This window comes from Syngnathus leptorhynchus, chromosome 4 (assembly GCF_054491065.1).
Source record: "Syngnathus leptorhynchus isolate UIUO chromosome 4, UIUO_Slep, whole genome shotgun sequence".
Classification (NCBI taxonomy): Eukaryota; Metazoa; Chordata; class Actinopteri; order Syngnathiformes; family Syngnathidae; genus Syngnathus; species Syngnathus leptorhynchus.
In genome coordinates, this window is record NC_141198.1 from 8,863,117 (window position 1) to 8,880,081 (window position 16,965).

At 40.9% G+C, this 16,965-nt stretch overlaps 2 protein-coding genes and 1 long non-coding RNA gene across 3 annotated transcripts; 2 read left to right on the plus strand and 1 right to left on the minus strand.

Annotated features, from left to right (window-relative positions):
* Positions 1 to 394: 394 nt before the first annotated feature.
* rasal1a (RAS protein activator like 1a (GAP1 like)) lies at positions 395 to 13,224 on the minus strand. The gene is made up of 21 exons (XM_085909613.1): positions 13,124 to 13,224; positions 12,848 to 12,904; positions 10,918 to 11,031; positions 10,541 to 10,602; positions 9,932 to 10,061; positions 9,433 to 9,514; positions 9,230 to 9,370; positions 9,049 to 9,140; positions 8,780 to 8,897; positions 8,506 to 8,659; positions 7,671 to 7,735; positions 7,394 to 7,506; positions 6,742 to 6,934; positions 6,473 to 6,610; positions 5,683 to 5,827; positions 4,951 to 5,123; positions 3,826 to 3,963; positions 3,332 to 3,467; positions 3,061 to 3,181; positions 2,704 to 2,780; positions 395 to 1,847 (listed from the first exon to the last, which is right to left on the minus strand). The coding sequence occupies exons 1-21, from the start codon at positions 13,186 to 13,188 to the stop codon at positions 1,699 to 1,701; spliced, it is 2,463 nt and encodes an 820-aa protein (XP_085765739.1). The 5' UTR covers positions 13,189 to 13,224; the 3' UTR covers positions 395 to 1,698.
* LOC147057900 (uncharacterized) lies at positions 2,201 to 4,102 on the plus strand. Its single transcript, XR_015065828.1, has 4 exons — positions 2,201 to 2,321; positions 3,119 to 3,263; positions 3,351 to 3,522; positions 3,853 to 4,102. It is a non-coding gene; the product is annotated as an uncharacterized LOC147057900 (long non-coding RNA).
* Positions 13,225 to 13,714: 490 nt separating the features above from the next.
* On the plus strand, positions 13,715 to 16,933 carry dgcr6 (DiGeorge syndrome critical region gene 6). The gene is made up of 5 exons (XM_085910293.1): positions 13,715 to 14,031; positions 14,141 to 14,301; positions 14,573 to 14,673; positions 14,956 to 15,096; positions 15,208 to 16,933. The coding sequence occupies exons 1-5, from the start codon at positions 13,928 to 13,930 to the stop codon at positions 15,283 to 15,285; spliced, it is 585 nt and encodes a 194-aa protein (XP_085766419.1). The 5' UTR covers positions 13,715 to 13,927; the 3' UTR covers positions 15,286 to 16,933.
* The last annotated feature ends 32 nt before the right edge of the window (positions 16,934 to 16,965 follow it).

Consider the following 16,965-nt stretch of genomic DNA (forward strand, 5'->3'; position numbering starts at 1 on the left):
CCTCTCATTGGTCACATGTCCTGCCTAATGGGAGAAAGAGCTAGGAGACTGCTGCGTAAGTGCAGGTAGGTCAGCTCTCATTAGCATTTAAATAAGGCACAGAGCAGCAGTGGATACAAACAATAAAGCTAATTTGAAATAACAGTTGTGTTATAATTTAATTGCATTTGGTGGTGATTTAATAAAGTCCGTTAATGACAGTGGGTATGTAGACTTTTTCCATGTTGAAGTTAAAAAAGGATGGATGCCGCTTAAACTCGCCTATCAAATTGCAAACAATACAATTGAAACTGAAAATGGATATTCATATTTTGCCTTTAGTTTTTGGAGATGAGTCCTTACAGAAGGATAAAGGAAGCACCACAAAACACAAGCCAATTAAGTTCGCCCCATAACTACATTGTGCAGGGTCCAAAATTTATTGGAAAAGTTCATGGGATGCACATCTTCCCTTTACATAAACTGAACTGGGGACGTGTTATTAGAGCTTAATGAATATTAGTATTGTCATTCCACAGTTGACAGTCCACTTGAAGCACAGTGAGGTTTCAAAATAAAAGGGGTTCGAGGTTTCGGTTCACTGTGTTTTCCAAATCAAATGTTTATGTTGTGATAAATGTGAGAGCAATCCAGAAAAAAAATATTTTGGACCACAATATAAAAACTAAACAGGATTGATTGTCCTTTCTGCAATAGTCACTATTATAAAGACCACACACGCACACACTGACTCTTCCACTGACAGGACCACATAATCTGTGCTAAATCTTTTCGCACAATATCAAAAAATAATCACCTCTGCTATCCAGAGACATGTTTAAAGGAAAATCACTGATTTTACATGTACAAATGTAAAACAGATTTAAATGCACTTTTTTGGTCTTTACATTGGCATTTTCCACATGATGTAACACTTTCAATTGCCAATATCAATGGCACCTCAAAAATGTATAAAATTGTAAGCTAGCCATCTTATTCACACTTCCCCCAAACAATGTGGTGTCATTTATACTGCATATGATGTTAGGTGGCTGGATATATGTAATATGTAAATATTACCCACATATATGGAAGGTTACCATAATGCATTGCCAGATGCAAGTTAAGAAAAAACATTTGATTTGAAAACTGACAGCCAAACAAAAAGCACACACTTTTATCATAAAGGGCCCAAAAGCAACAATTGCAATAATCTCTTTGTTTATTTGTATAGGCACAAGTTATCATGTGCCACACCCCTACGATGTTTGGATGATGTATCTGCAGCCACGGTCACATTGAATTAATGAGGCCCCAACCATCATGCACAAAAGCAAAAAAAAAAAAAAAACTTTTATAAAGATAAGCACACTATATAACAAGCTTTTGCATAAAAATGTATGACCTGGTGGCCTGTAAAATATTTGAAAATATAAAAGATCCCCCCCTACACACACATTCAACCACGAGAGGATGCAAACCATACGGCCAAAAAATATCAAGTCAGATCATGCTCCCTTTATCGTCAAGTGTCATAAATTCTCTGAGGCATTGCTGTAGTCTGTGGCACTCACAGAATACAAAGCATGGCCTACATATTGGGAATGCTTTCAAATGGATGCGCCTATTCACCCACTTTTCCTCCATCACGATCTTGAGGGTGGCAATCCGTCTCACTTGTATTTGGGAAGGATTTATTGGGATCCCTCTTAGTCTGGCCTAGAGATTCAGACAGACATTGGTGGGGTCCTCTTCGTCTCTCCCCTGAAAAGTTGCATGAGCCTTTTCTAAATCTTCAATCACCGTTAGGAGGCGAGTGGCGAGGCTCTGACCTGCCTTTACGCGGTCCACTTTACACTCTGCACCATCTACGGGGACAACAGAGATACGTTACTGGATAACAAATCTCACCCACTATTTTACAAATGTAATGCAAACAATGCACTTCATGCCCTACGAACAATATGTTAAATATGTCTTTCTGACACAACACATGAATTTGTCTTGTGCCAAAAATTCAACAACAAATATTTTTTTCTCTTTCAGTCCAATACATCATAGGATATATTTGATTTTTCTGCAAGGATCATTACACTTTGCCAACCACTTGTCAGAGCACGCTCGGCCGGCAACTTCCCTCAGCCGCACCCCTTCATCACTGTCATGTCTGTCACCTGCTTCCTCTTGCTACCTTATGTATTTAAGACCTCCCCGTGTGGGTCTCTCTGTCGGTGTCTACAGTTGTCTCCCGTCTGCGCCTTGTGGTCCTGTCCTGCTCGTCCAGTCCCCCCAGGTCTTGTCTGGAGGCTCACGGTCAGATTCTGTTTGCCTGTCTGCTGGCGGTGAGTCTCTATCCCGCCTGTGTCTGTGTTCGCCCACTTCCCTTCCTTTCAATAAAGCCTGGTCCAAGCTGCATTTGGTCGCCCTGCTCCACTCATCCCTGACACCATTGTTGTGGGTGGTTTGCATCAGGAAGGGCATCTGGTTTAAAACCGTGCCAAGCGGGCTAAGCGAGCTGCACAATTGAACAGCACCAAAAAGGCAAACTTACTCTTCACTTTATAGTGGATATGGAATCTTTCCAAACACATCTAATATTTCATGGCTTCTTGTGAGTTTATTAGATTTGTCCAATGCAAAATATGAGCCTTGGTTCAATAAACATTGGAATAACTATTGTAACTTTTCCAATCAATTGTATGCAGACTAAATATGGGGCATTACCTGGGTCATTGTCAGAGTTCATCCCTCCTTTATTGCTGGCCATCTGATCTGCATCTGCCTCTGGAAGATATTTTTTCCTACGGGCACATCAATCAGTTCATCATAAGCGTTCCCTTGGAGGATTAATTACTGATCTAAGTGTAAATAAAAGGGGGAGTAGGAGTGTGCGACATTGACCTCTAGTGTCCAACATGTAAATTGCAACCAGGCTGATGCTGTAATTTAGATTTTTATTTCAACCTATTATACTGTTCGTTATTCCTCCAAGTCATATTCATCTTTCACTCAGCTGTATATTTCTATGTGATCAGGGTCTGCTACAAAACATTCATGCTCCAAACAGAGGAGTTACAGTACCTGAGTTTGTCTCTTCCCTGGAGAAACTGTTTGTAAATGGTCTGGGTCTCTGCGTCAGGATCAAGAGGGTCACTCCAGTCCCCCAGAGTCACAGCCGAGTGAGTTCGACTGCAGCCTGGAACTGTGAACCAAGCACACAATGCATTTCTACTCTTGCAAGAGGCTTGACTTCAACTCAGAGTTACTAAATTATTCACTGTCAGGTACATAAATAAGATTGTTAAACTGTATTGAGTGCGGAGACAAAGCCGTGAACGTAAATAAGGATTACTTGTGCGCTCTGTCTGCAGGCAGCACGTCCACTTGCCCCCGCGATGTGTCCCTGGGTGGAAGGAAGGAAGCATTCGCTCATTGTAGATGCTAACTTTCCTGATAGCGGACAACCACTGGTTCAGCTCATTTACATTCTGTGTAGACAGAAATATCATCATCAAGTCATTTGGTGTGCACTGTACATTCAAGGTAAATTACTTGCACATGCAATAAAGCATGTCCATTGTCTATCCGGTAAACTTCTTCATTGTTTAGCTTGTATGTTTTGGGTTACTATTTTGCTGCATCATGAAGAAACTCCCAGTTTAATTGCATCTTTCTTTAAATCATACTGGTCAACTGCCAATTTTATCCAGAAAGGTGCCCCTTTGACATATTTCTGACGCCGATTTAAAAAAAGAACAAAAAAAATAATCTTTTTTTCCTAGCACATCAGGTTTTTGGGTAGTCAAGATATTGCCTGACTACTTTTGAGTGTGAGTAACAATTCACCTTGCACTGGATGTACATGGTTTGCAGCTGCCCGTCATTGTCCTGGGTAATGACCTGCATTACATTCTGCTGCTGGAAGGCATTTTCGTCCACCCTCTCCACGGCGCACACACAATGGATGGGCATTGAGGAGCGCACCTGCAACAATTGAGCGGCAAATCACAGCGCCAATTAAGACAAGCATGGGCGACGGATTCTGCTGAGTATGTTTAGGTTTGAGTGAAATAAAATTGGATGACTGTGACTCAACGGGGCAGTTGTGGCTGAATGACATTCACTCGAACGTTATTCTCAGAGGAATTGTGTGAGGAAAGCACGTCATGACGATGAGAACAACATGGCAGCAAAGGACACTTTTAAGTGTAAATCAGCCTGTTCCAATGGGGAGCTTGGTCCACTGAGACTGGAGAGCTCCAAGATGGAGGAAATGGGCTTGGGCATTGTTTCTAATCTGATTTGCAACGTTACCATGAATATCCACAACGTTCAATTAACCCTGGCCTTTATCCCGCTCATACAAAGCAGAGGCTGGCTCAAAGAGAGCATTTTGCAGCAGTTCTCTTCTCTCTCAGACCCTGGCTGGTGAATGAGAGGAGATCATTATCACAAGGTAGGCACTATATGGTAATAACGCTCATGATGGCCTCAAAAGGAGATCAACATAAATATATTAGAGCAAGCAGAGGAGAATTAAGGTGGTTCATCTTGTTAGGAGCCAAGTTGCTCACCATCCGACAAAGTGTCAGACACTAAAAGTCATTTAGCACCAGAAGCCACATATCCGTTTTTTATTCATATGACATGCCTTCATATCAATTCATTGGTTTTCACACTAGATGATGCTCAACACCGCCGTAGATAGTCTGAAAATAGTTTAGACATGCATGACAGATTGAAGCTAATAGTAGAGCTAAAAGCAAAACATTTTTGAAGCTCTGTCAGGCACTCATAATAACCTGAGATAATAATTTGAGTACATTACAAAACTTTCATTTATTTTGTGACACGAAACCTTGATTCTTAAGAGATATCCATTCATCCATTTATTTGCTGTGGAAGCATGCGAGAAAAACCACGCACCATACAGGTATTAACATTGTATTCTTTTTAACTCTTGCTAGCTACCTGCCAATCAGGTGTCTTGGCATAAGAGAAGGTCTCGCTAGTCAACCAGAAGTAGCGCTTCTTGGAGGCAAATCGAGATAGAAGCTGGGCTCCTTCTGCTTTGTGTTTGTGTAGGTATCCTTCTTTGACAATCACCGAGGGAAGGAACACAGCCCGCTGTGGGATCACAGACACTGCAGAGGAAAAGAAACACCAAGCTAAGCTTGAATAAAGGTAACAAAACAGAAGATTTTAAAAATAATAATAATAATACAACTTTGTTGAACTTTATCCCAAAACTGATTTTGAGGTTAGTGTTTTGCATATGTACATGGGGCACAGTCGGGCTGAACAGAAAAGGTCCTTCCCCAAGCTTCCCAATGAGTAAGAGGCCCAAACATCTGAAACGTCTTCATGAATGAATTCAATACCTAGCAGAAGAGCGTCAAATGTCAACCTGACCTTTATGAAGAGCGTAGCTGTTATTGTGCAAGTCGAGGATGAGACATCGTAAAAAGGGGAAACCTTTTTCACATTATACTTGCTGACACATGATGGTCAAAAAGGAGACAGGTGATGTGTCATCACCCTGACTCCACACCAACTCATTTGTCGCATCAATTAGTTTCTGTGCTCATGAATATTTCAAGGCTGTGCTACCAGGCTGTTTAACTAATTGTGGGATCAGATGTCACAAAGTCACTCATGACTGACTATGTGAAACTTTCTTTCGGCCCGCGCAGTCTACCTTACCGCTATCATGCTCTATGTCGATCAATTTGTCCAAAAAGTCCTTGACAGAGGCCACACTGCGAAGGATGATGGGATGAAGAGGTGCCATCCATTGCTCCTTACCATGGCCAAGCTGGAGGCCCAGGTTCCCCACACTTTGTAATGCCTGACAATAGAGACAATGTCATGTTGATTGAGCGAGCACATACTTTTGAACAAGAGAGAAAGCCCCATTAGTTATGGTTAATTTAGAGTCTTCAATTACCCTAACCTGCAGGGATAAGGACACGGAGTACCACGAGAACGTCGGAGCCAAGGTTCAAACCCTAAACCTCTGAACTGCAGACATGCCGACCACATGTCCATTGTGATGCTGACTCAAAGTCAAAGATCAAAAATGTCCCTGTGGCCAAGCATGCTGCGAGGCCTTTTGTCCAGCCCCCCATCTAGCCGTGGGAGAGAAGGAAGTCCCTGTTTTTCCCTTCTCTGATGCTGTCTTTGAACATACTCTGCTGGCTACACATAGAGATATAAAAATAGCCTTTCCCTTTCACAGAAGTGGACCCATGGCAACAGCACTTCAGCACCATGGGCAGCGGCCATGAAGACCAGTAGGAGCAAGGCTGCATGTATGACCCTGACACCCACACACTGCAAAGGTAGGTGAGGTATCTTTGAATTAGGCGCATTTATAAATGGAGCGGGACTCGCACCAACAATGGCTTCCCTTATGTTTTGCCATTTTCTCTTTCTTTTTCATTTGTAACATGAACACTATTATTTTTGCCTGTATGTGTGTTGTTAATTCTACCTTGGCCAGCAGTAATAGTGTCCTGCTTGTACGTGTATCAGCATGTTGATCTCTCAGCTGGAACAGTTTAGGTGTGAGGATTGCGGGAGCAAAAAAACGCAGGAAAAAGAATCCACTGATGGCGAGATATTTCACATCCTGTTCAACATAAGGTGAAGATGGCAAAGCGTTATTAAAACTGCAAAATGATGTAGTAGTATGCTAAACCTATGAGCTGTGACATTCGCTAATATTTCACACTGGGCATTTTCTTTTATGCGCGCACTGACCTCGTTGTCAGGTTCAGCAAACTGCTCTTCCACCCGCTTGTGCAGCTGTTTGAAGGCCACTCTCATGACAGGAGGACATTGCTCAACCGAGCCAATGATTGATTCAACGATCTTGGTTAAGTAGTTTTGTAACATCTCCACACTGCTGTCCCGTACCTCTGCCTCCGACACGGCGCCCTTGAATGAAATTCGTCTTCCCAGACAAAAGGCAAAATAACAATGCAATGGTCTGTCTCCATTCAGGACACTTCATCAACCAAATTCTTAACGATCCATTACTTTGCAATTATAACATCTGAGCGCATCTTGCTCTACCCTTGAGTATTTGGTTGAGGGTTTCTGCATTGGTTTCTAGACATGAAATAAAATGACATGAAATGTTGGCTCCTGGATCTCCCTCCATGTCATAGATTGACGTCTCAGGGTGCTCATAGCAGTTGCCAGGCAACAGTCATCCCACTTCTTACATTCTTTTTTAATTAATTCTCAGATACATGTATGTACGCCTTCCAAGGTCAAAGTGCAAAGACAGTGTGCAGCGCCCCGGGCTAGACATAAATTCTAAACTACACACACGCACAATAGCTCCACAGCTTGATATATGAGAAACGCTTTTCAGGTTATCAATTGATGTACCCTCTGTCAGATTTACCTTGTGTGATTCAGATCAATCTTACATGGGTCCAGTTCAATGTACTTCTTCTCATCAAAGATACGGTTGATGATAGGCTTCAGCACTTCATGTAAATACAGCATGCCAACAGCCTGACAGCAAACAAAACCACATGATAACAAATTGACATTTACAGTACATGCTGCAGGGAAGAAACCAGCTCTTCAAATAATGGATTGTCAAACTCAATAGTTGGTGAAAAACTCAGAAAGATCAGAACAGAAAAGGCTGAAAGAAAAAACACAGAATGACTCACTTTCATAAACTGCTCCATGGCTTTAGACGCGAGAGAGTTGGAACGAAATAAAGTGTTTGGATCAGCTATGACGAAAAGAGGAAAAACATACTATTAGTGGAAACAAAGGTACCTGCCCAAATTATGAAGAAACAAGGCAATGTGATAGCATTTTCCCATGCTCCAAAAGGATTTGGGGGGAATCTTTTATGATTGTTGACCTAACTCAACAATTTATTTTATCTTGATAAACATGCTTCTGGTTCTGCAGTGTTGCCATGGAAACCACAGCAAGATGCACAATACCTGAACTTAATCTTGGTATACAAATACCAGAGTATGTAAAATGATATCTAAATACCAGAGCTAAATCAAAAAATCTGACGGTACACACATTTCATTGAGGATTACAGTTGTGTACAAAATCATCGTATTCTGTTCTTATTTATATCTCACTTAATTTCGAAACATCATTGGAGTTGTGGTTAACGATAACAGTGATATTGCGATATTAAAATTGCCAGAATATTGTCGATATCATGTTGCGCAGGCAGACACATGACTAATACAGACCAGAAAAGATTGATGGAGCATGACCTTCCCTCACAAAGACCACAACTGTTTTAGTGACCTGGAAATCAATTCTTGGAGAGTACGAGAGTCCAAACTCTGTCTAAAACAAATAATGACGCAAAGAGAACCAGGCAACTCTAACACAAGGTGAATTGTCTGGAGTCTATTTTTCATCCCGAGCACGACAGTTCAGCATTGCCAAAGGTTCTGAGTTGTAGGCTACTTCAACAGCTGATATGTACACAGCAATAATATTTCAAAGATGTTATGACATCCATCTTACTGGTATGGTTGACCTCCTGGGTGTTCAGATAGTCTAAGAAGGGAACAACCAGGCCCTGACCCAGGTAGATCTTCACCAAGGTCATGGCCACATCTTGCCGACTCTCAAACGTGGTCACCTCCTCCAGCATGGTCAATGCACTGATGTCGTCAACCTATGAAGAAAATACCTTGGATTATTTGTTTGATCATGGTCAACGTTTTTAGAAGTGACAAGGGGGGGGGGGATTTATTGCTCCGGTACGCACTTATGGGTGGGAAAAAAAACTGCTAACCTCAGCAGGGGAGATGACCGACTCAACCAAAAGGTCAGTGAGGGGCTGATAGTACAAAGACGGCAAAATCTGATCCTCGACCAAACGCACCTTCAAACGCAATGCTCCCAACTTGCCACTGGACACAAGGAAGGAGTTTAGAAAAATACGCTTGCTGTGTTGGTTAGTAATGTTAAGTGTCCCTTTGTCTTGTGTGTGGGGGTGAATTCTAACTTTGGGAAAGTATACTTATCACCAAAAGTGTAATGAGACTGACGCATGATCCTCACCCTGCATCCACCTCATTGTTTCCCAAAGGTAGCAAACGAAACCAGCTCTTCAATAACGGAGTTTTATGCAAACAAGCAAAAGGGATTTCCACCTGCATATATCAAACACTTATCAGACTCGTTTGTTGATTGTATCAATTGAAGACAGAGACATGTTAGTGTCTTGACAAAATATCCTCACCTTTCCCAGAAAGTCATTTTTGCCCACCATGTCCCAGTCCCAAACCTCCACAAGGACAGTTCCTTCTTCACTGAGTTCTTGTGGATCTAAGTCCAGCTCCAGGGTCTCTCCCCAATGAGGGAAACGTGTTTTCTTGATGATCTGAAACCCAAAGTGTCTTTATATTTCTACATCCACATAATGAAAATGAAGACATTGCTCACCGAGGTCTCTGCACTGTGGCTGCTGTAAATAACTCGTGCAAATGGATCCGAGGTTCCGGAGATGTCTCTTGGGGCCAGGTCTCTTTGATATCAATAGACAAACAAAGCAAATTAATATTTGACTTCTATGGTGACTTGCAAAGATGACATTTCATTTGAACCTTTCAGACAAATTCATATTTGCAAGGACATGACTGAAGAACACAGTGTCAAGCCGTGAGTGGTGTGCTTATTAGTGCCCTGCCTGAGATGGAAGCCACAGATGGGCTAGAGAGGTGTGAGCGTTGATATGTTGGCTCAAGCAGGGATAATGGAGGCCTGCAGCGTGATGATGATGATGACAAGATTTCAACATCAAGATGGCGAATCAGGCATAAGCACATAATAGTAGAAAGGAAAAATATCCATGGACGATAGTTGGGAGGGATGTAGCTACAACACATTCTGAACCTACTGCAGCCATCTTACAGAACACGGACGGCTTCTGATTATTCTGTACCTGGCTTCGATCACGCCACATCGTAGGACAATTTTCTCTGTGTGTTTTAGCAGTTGAAGGGTCAGGTAGATCTCTCCTTGCACTTCTTCATCGGGATCAACTCTCGTCAGATTCATCCAACTGTCAAGCACTAAGCATTTCACACCGACATGACATGAGTTAAATGGACACTCTTTAAGTAAGTAACGTTTATAACTTCTGCCATCTAGTGGAAGAGTATTTGATTGTTCTGCATGTCTTCATTGGTCACTGGTCTCAGGAACAGTTCTGTCAGATTATTCTGTTCAGTTTATATTTCCCCTTTTTTTTTTTAGGAAGTCTTGCATCAGTTTGTCTATTGTCACAATGTCAAAATTCATTCAAATTTATGTAAAACGTAATTGTTCAAATGAGATACGGTATTTCAAGTTTGTCGACTTTTTGAGTTCTCTGTGTTCCCACGCATCAAGTAATGCAGTACTTGTAACACATGTTTTAGGATTATAAAATATGAGTGAGCATATACAAATAATAACATTCCCAAAGGTTGTTTAAACAAAAATAACCGCATGTCATGTGAATCCATAACGCTTTAACCTCAGTGTCTTGCTCCTCCCACCAAAGAGGTACCTTTTGCTTGAGATCCAATAGCTTCTTTGGTCAGACAAATCTTTCCAATGACATCATCATGGCTGTTGAAGAAGATAACGCTTGATGAGATGCAATCAAATAAAAAGAGATGATAGACTGATTAGAAGACTAATGGTGATGAGAATAAGAGGTTAGACAACCTCTAGACTGGGTATCATGCGTGATGTTTGTTTTTGTTAAGCCTTTGGGTCTTTTTCAAAACATGCAAACTGTACATGGGACTCTAACCCAACTAAATCAAAAATAGAGTGAAGCAAACACAGAGGCCTTAGAGCACCATATATCAAATAGGGTACCATTAGTCAGCTGCAGAAAATGACTGACGTTGAGATTATTTTTTTACTTGATGACTTTACCCAATAGTATCCTCATCCATGACATGGAAGGAGAGCGAATGGAAACCCATTGGGAGGTGCAGCGTGTACTCTTCACCCCAGAAAGGATTGAGGTTCTTCCACACTGTGGCAGTCCTGAATAGAGATGTCACACAGACAGAGGAGACATGAGAGGTATCACGTCAGATAAGGCAGCAGTAGGAATCTATTTATTGAGTGGATAGACAGCTCAAATGCCGACACACGTATAATTTACAGAACGTACTATAAGATAATAAATAAAAAAACATCAATCCATATTTATTTAAGGTTGCTTTTTTGTTTGTGGAATACGAATTAAACGGGCCTGTTTTAATCCATTTTAGGGAGGAGCTATTTTGCCACTTGCTGTCGACTGAAAATGACTTCACAGTTGCCAGGTCTCAGGTCATAACCAATCACGGCTCACCAGTTTTCTGAAACTGAGCCGTAATTGATTGTGACATGAGACCTGACGACAGGTGAAGAAAATTTTGGGGGGGGGGGCTTACCCTTTAACCTATTAGTATCCATCGAGTGTCTTTGAAAAACTACAACCCACTTATATATGCACAAGTGAGCTCAGAAAGTTGTGGCTTTTCAAAGATAGTCGACAGTCAAATAGTGCATGCCCATGCTCTGTAACGCAATTTCTGCCTGACAGAATTGATGATTCAAAATAAACCGAGTGGGAACATCATGAGTAAGGCATTCGTGTTAGCAGAGAAAAATGTTGCCACTTTTTCAAATTCTACCAGATGGCACAATTACCACTCGAATCAACTCGCGTTCTTGTTGAATGGTGAAAATCACAATGTTTTGCTTGAGAGTGTCTAATTAAGCAATCAGAGAACATAACAGATAAAATAGAGAATGTGAAGATGCGATCAATGATGAGATGAGGAGACACAGGCGAGTCATGTCTCTAAACTCTCCATAACAGAACTGACTGTTGACACAGCAAGCAACAATCTTCTGCCTATCAACACTTTTGTATAATCAGTTATTCTTCTTTGCTGGAACTAGATCTTGATGTGCTGAAAATGTGGCCGTGAGTTGTGCTGCCAAAATTGGGGCAGCTCAACCCTTGCCGCATCCCCCTGGCGCATCTTATATTTTGGTGATAAAAAGTAGACTACATTTTAGACCATCTAAGAGCAGGTCTACATGGTAGCACAGGTGGTGTAACGCAAACATGGTGCATTTCATCAGTGTATTTCAGGCGCCAGCCATAGGAGGGCGGGAAACAAATCCGCATGCTCCAAACCTATGCAGTCACAAGGCTCCCAGCGGTGGAAAACAGATGGAGAGAACAAATAACTTTCATTGGTGATTGTGGAACCCAGTGGTATACGAGCCAACGCGCCAGAAAATTCTGACGGACTGTTTTATGGGTGCCATGGGCTTTTATCCACGCCGTGAGTCACTCAGGGGTCACTAATGATGTTTGTTGGTATGCGTTCTCGACCTACACGGGCACAAAGGAATATCGCATCCTTTAAGTCTGCCTCCAGCCGTCTGTAGGTATGTCATAGAGCTCCTCCACCTATTCGCTTGGCATTAGACTTGCGCTGGGGAACCAAACATGAAACGTGTAAAACTCCTCAGTCCAGGTCACGCGTGAGTGTCTCTCTTGTGGGTCATCACAGGAACATCGTCTCAAAAGCTTCTATCAACTATAGCCGCATACAAATACTGATGCAATTTCTCTCTCCATGGTTACCTGTAGGTCTTTTAAAGGCCATAACAGTATCATGTTCTCTACAATGGAAGGGGGGCACAGTGTATCCATGCACCACCACCCTGTTCGCACAATGTCCTCCTCAGCTCACAAGTACGTGGAATGGCAAGTGCAATAGGACATATGGAAGAAGGAGAACTCTTCACTCTGATAGCAGTTTTAAAAAAAGACTCACAAATAATAAAGACTCACCTGGCTACAACTTCATTGTCAACTTTTACTATGCAGTATGGATCACTGGTTCCGGACCTTGAGATGGCAACAAAAATATGACAGCACTATTCAACAAGATCACATTGTTCAACATAGGACAATCTTGATTTATAGTTCACAGATATTTTTTTCCCAAGTAATCTAAATGCAGGAAACTTGGGGCTTTTCTAAAGAAAGAAAACCTAACAAATAGCCTCGAGATTGAATTTTCTTAACATAGCGCACATACAGCAGCTCTGCATAGACATTACTTACACATCTTTGGCTGGGAGGTTCCTGCCCTCGACAATGCGAAAATATAATGATGTGTTTTTGGCCATTTCGGCGACGACTATAAGATATTAATCCAAAGATCCCATGTGCGTTGTCTTTTCCTTATCCAAACGTGTCTCTCCTCCCTTTCCTTCATCTCATGGTACCTGTCCTTGAGCGCTCAGGACTCATGCGCGTGCGCGCGCATCACCACGGTCCACTCTCCGCACGCTCACCCAGCAGCGCGCATGCATTCTCGTGTCCAGCAGTCAGTCGGGACCACAGCGGTCGTGGGCTCGGTCTATATTTGCTTTTCTCGTTTCTTTCGCGAATTAAGCAAATACACCATCGCAAACTACCATTGCAATTGGATAATCACTTTACGCCATTTAATATTTTTCCCAATATTTTTTGTGTTAGGTACACTGTTATTCAAGTGTCTAGCAAGGATATTATTTCCACCAAAAAAAATAAAAAAAATACTAAAAAATAAATAAATAAATAAAAAAAAGATAAAGAAATGTGCCATCTGGCGACCTCCCAGTGTTACTACAGGTCTTTTTCACTTCCAGACAGGCATCTTAAAGGGCAACCCAATAGGGTCCTTCAAAGTCGGTGCGAGAGCAAACATGGCTACTAAATCTAGCGAGCCAAATGTCATCTAAGATTATTCCCTTATAACTCTTGTTTTTTTATTTGTTGCATGGCGAATATTCTCTTCTTAGTAAATGTCTAATGTTCTCTACGATATACGTTGTTTAATAGTTCTATGAGTTTAATTGTCGCTGTGTTGATGCCGTTTCGAAGATGAATGAGTATCGTCCAGCTCCTGCCGCAGACGCTACAAAACAGCAAGAACGGCATTACTACTTGTTGTCAGAGCTCCAGATCTTAGTAAAAGATTTGCCGAGGTGACGTTTGAACATTGATTCGCTGTTTGTTATCTAATTCAAAATACAGTCAAACCTTCTTCTGTTATTGTTAGAATTACTACTGAGTACGAATTGTGTTTTTGGGCAGCTCCTTCCAACAGCGCCTGTCTTATAATACACTTGGCGACTTGGCTCTGGCGCTCATAGATGGAACAGTTTATGAAATAGTGCAAGGCCTCTTGGATATTCAGCACCTGACTGAGAAAAATCTTTACAGCCAGAGGCAAAAGTTGCACTGTGAACACCAAGGTTGGTCCTCTTTTCCAGTTTCTCCACCTTTATTGAGATTGAGGCAAGGCACTTTATTTTGCATATATTAAAAAATCAAATAGCAAACCACAAAACGCTTTTTTTCTTCTTCAAAAAGCACAGTACTGTATCCTGTTGTGAAAGGGATTGCATTCATCAATATAAAATCAAAATCACCTGACTAATTGGCAAGACTTTAAAACAGGATCCTGTTTTGTAAATTTATCGGTGGCCGCATTTATAAGTGAGTTTTGTTTGTTTTCATGTGCAGCCCTTAAGCAACAGATAGCGAGGAAGCACAAAGAATCTCTGCTGTCATGCAAGTCTCACAACCTGGCACTCCTCAAATCAAATCAGCAAGCTGAACTAGAGGTAAAGAGAATGCTTGTCAGTCTACTCGTGTGCCTTGACCATTTGGTACTTTGGTACTTCCCCAGTGCAGCTTGCACTTTGGTCAACTTTCAAGTTTCCCATCATTAATACATACAAATCTACAAATATAGGGAGATCGTGTATAAAAAAAAATACTCCTCCTCCCTCAACCTAACACTTTTAAGCTCGTTAATTAATATGACAAACTCCAAACTGTACATGCATTTGTACATAGCCCTGTTTTTATTTTCTTACCAAACATGTATACTGTTTATTTTTTAGGCCCTGGAAATTCGTGCGCGAGAAGAACAAAGACTAATGGATAGGAAAATTGTGTCTGAGATTGATCAAAAAGTTACAGATCAACAGAATACTCTGGAGAAGGCTGGAGTTCCTGGGTTTTATATCACTGCAAATCCCCAGGTTTGTAGCTCATCAGTATTGTTGATATTAATAATCCTACCCATGGATGTTAAATTGCCAGAGAGGCAGACATTTTTTATTGTGTATTTCTGTGTGTTTTTTTTTCTCCAGGAGCTGACAATGCAGATGAACTTACTGGAGTTGATTCTGAAGCTTCAACAGAAAGAATGGCAGTCTGGATTTCTATGACAATGATGTCATCTGTCACATTTTTGTATCACACTTTATGTTAAAATGCAAATGTAGGATTAACACCAACAAATTCTGCAGTATACAGATACAAGGAAATGTAATTCCTTAAAAATACATACTTTTGAACTTTTGGGTGACAAACCTGAAACCAGTCACTTGAGCCTCATTTAGTTCATTCTGGTAGCATTAGGTGGCTTGGAAAATCCCTACATTAAGATCAACAAAGCATCTGAATTAAACTAAAGCAATGAGACTTGGACAACCCGCTCCTGGCCTTTAGGTTTTTAGATTTAGAATGGGAGAGTGTGACAGTTCCTGGTTTATGTTTTGATGAGATTGGATTGCATATTTATTTCTGTTATATGTGAAGTGCAATGCCCTTTTGTTTTTTATCACAGTTTGCCTCTTGTGTATTTTTGTTGTCGGTTTTGGAGGAATAGTGGTATATTCTTGATAAACTATTTTTTGTTGTCGGTTTTGGAGGAATAGTGATATATTCTTGACAAACAGTTTTTCCTCTTCTGGTCCCATACTGCATATAAATACAAGTGAATTCAGATTCCGTTTGAACTTTTTTTTCAATACAGAATTCCATGTTGAATCGGTATGGGATATTGTCATTTTCTAGGAATGTTTTACAAGTTATTATTTAAGAATGTGACCACTGGTGAATATTTATTTTTAAAAAGTTTTGAGAAATCTTTAACATGATCAGTCTTCACAGTCATCATTATTGATTTCTAATCACACATAATAACATTGTTAAAAGTTAAACAAACAAACAAACCAACCTATTTCATAAGTATTTGTCACCTTCATTTTAATCAATGCCCAAGACGCAGCACTCAGTTTCGAAAAGTTTGTTGATCCCTGTTCTTGGGTTTTAAGTCAAGAAACTCCCCATTTACACCTTTGTTGCTTCAGCGGTTTGGTTTGAGTCACTCTGCCTGGTAGTCAACTCAGAGAAGAGAGGAAATCTCCATCTCCATTGGTAACAAATGACCACCTATAACATCCTTATTGATTGACACTTCACACGTTCAAAAATCACAGACATTCTAGGTTAAAATATAATTATCCTGTCTTTTTTTTTTTTTTTTTATCCCACATTGGTTTAACTTGTTTTCCCAATAGTCTCACCTTGGGTGAATGACATGGGAGGAGACGAATGATGTAAAAATGTCCAATGTAAAGAGCCTTGATTTGGTTTGATTTCTGTGGTTTCTCAGCATCTCAACTGCTTTTTACCCCAGCCATAGAAATCACTCTAGTCTGGATTCTATGTTGATCTAAAATGTAGACATTTGTTGCTATTTGCTTGAATAATGAATGTAACTGGACACCTGAGCGGCACATCCCACCTGGCAGCTGTCAGTAAAACAAAAAAAAAGTCAAACGAAAGGTAAAACCTGTTAAATTGTGTATCAGATTGAGGTGAAATTACCAGGAAATCAATAAAATACTGTATCATAATGTCTAACCCATGCATTTAGCAAAAATGATCATTGCAACATAGACCACTTTTGGGTTGAAGTGCACACCGTCAACAGAAATGGTTTATTTGGGTTGTTGTATTTGTATTCTAGCGACTCGCGACATTAAGTCGCTTGTATTTGTTCACTTTGAATAAACAACCTGCACTTTTTTTTTTTTTTTTTTTAATGCCGGGCCCGCTTG

Bases quoted from the DNA above. Each gene is read 5' to 3' on its own strand.
- rasal1a (XM_085909613.1), bottom strand. From the start codon at position 13,188: ATGGCCAAAAACACATCATTATATTTTCGCATTGTCGAGGGCAGGAAC. The intron at 6,611-6,741 runs GTCAGTGCGCGC...TATGTTGAACAG, and splicing joins TTGCTGAACCTGACAACGAG to GATGTGAAATATCTCGCCAT. The intron at 5,124-5,682 runs GTAAGGTAGACT...TTTCCTCTGCAG, and splicing joins CGACATAGAGCATGATAGCG to TGTCTGTGATCCCACAGCGG.
- dgcr6 (XM_085910293.1), top strand. From the start codon at position 13,928: ATGAATGAGTATCGTCCAGCTCCTGCCGCAGACGCTACAAAACAGCAA. The intron at 14,032-14,140 runs GTGACGTTTGAA...GTTTTTGGGCAG, and splicing joins TTAGTAAAAGATTTGCCGAG to CTCCTTCCAACAGCGCCTGT. The intron at 15,097-15,207 runs GTTTGTAGCTCA...TTTTTTCTCCAG, and splicing joins ATATCACTGCAAATCCCCAG to GAGCTGACAATGCAGATGAA.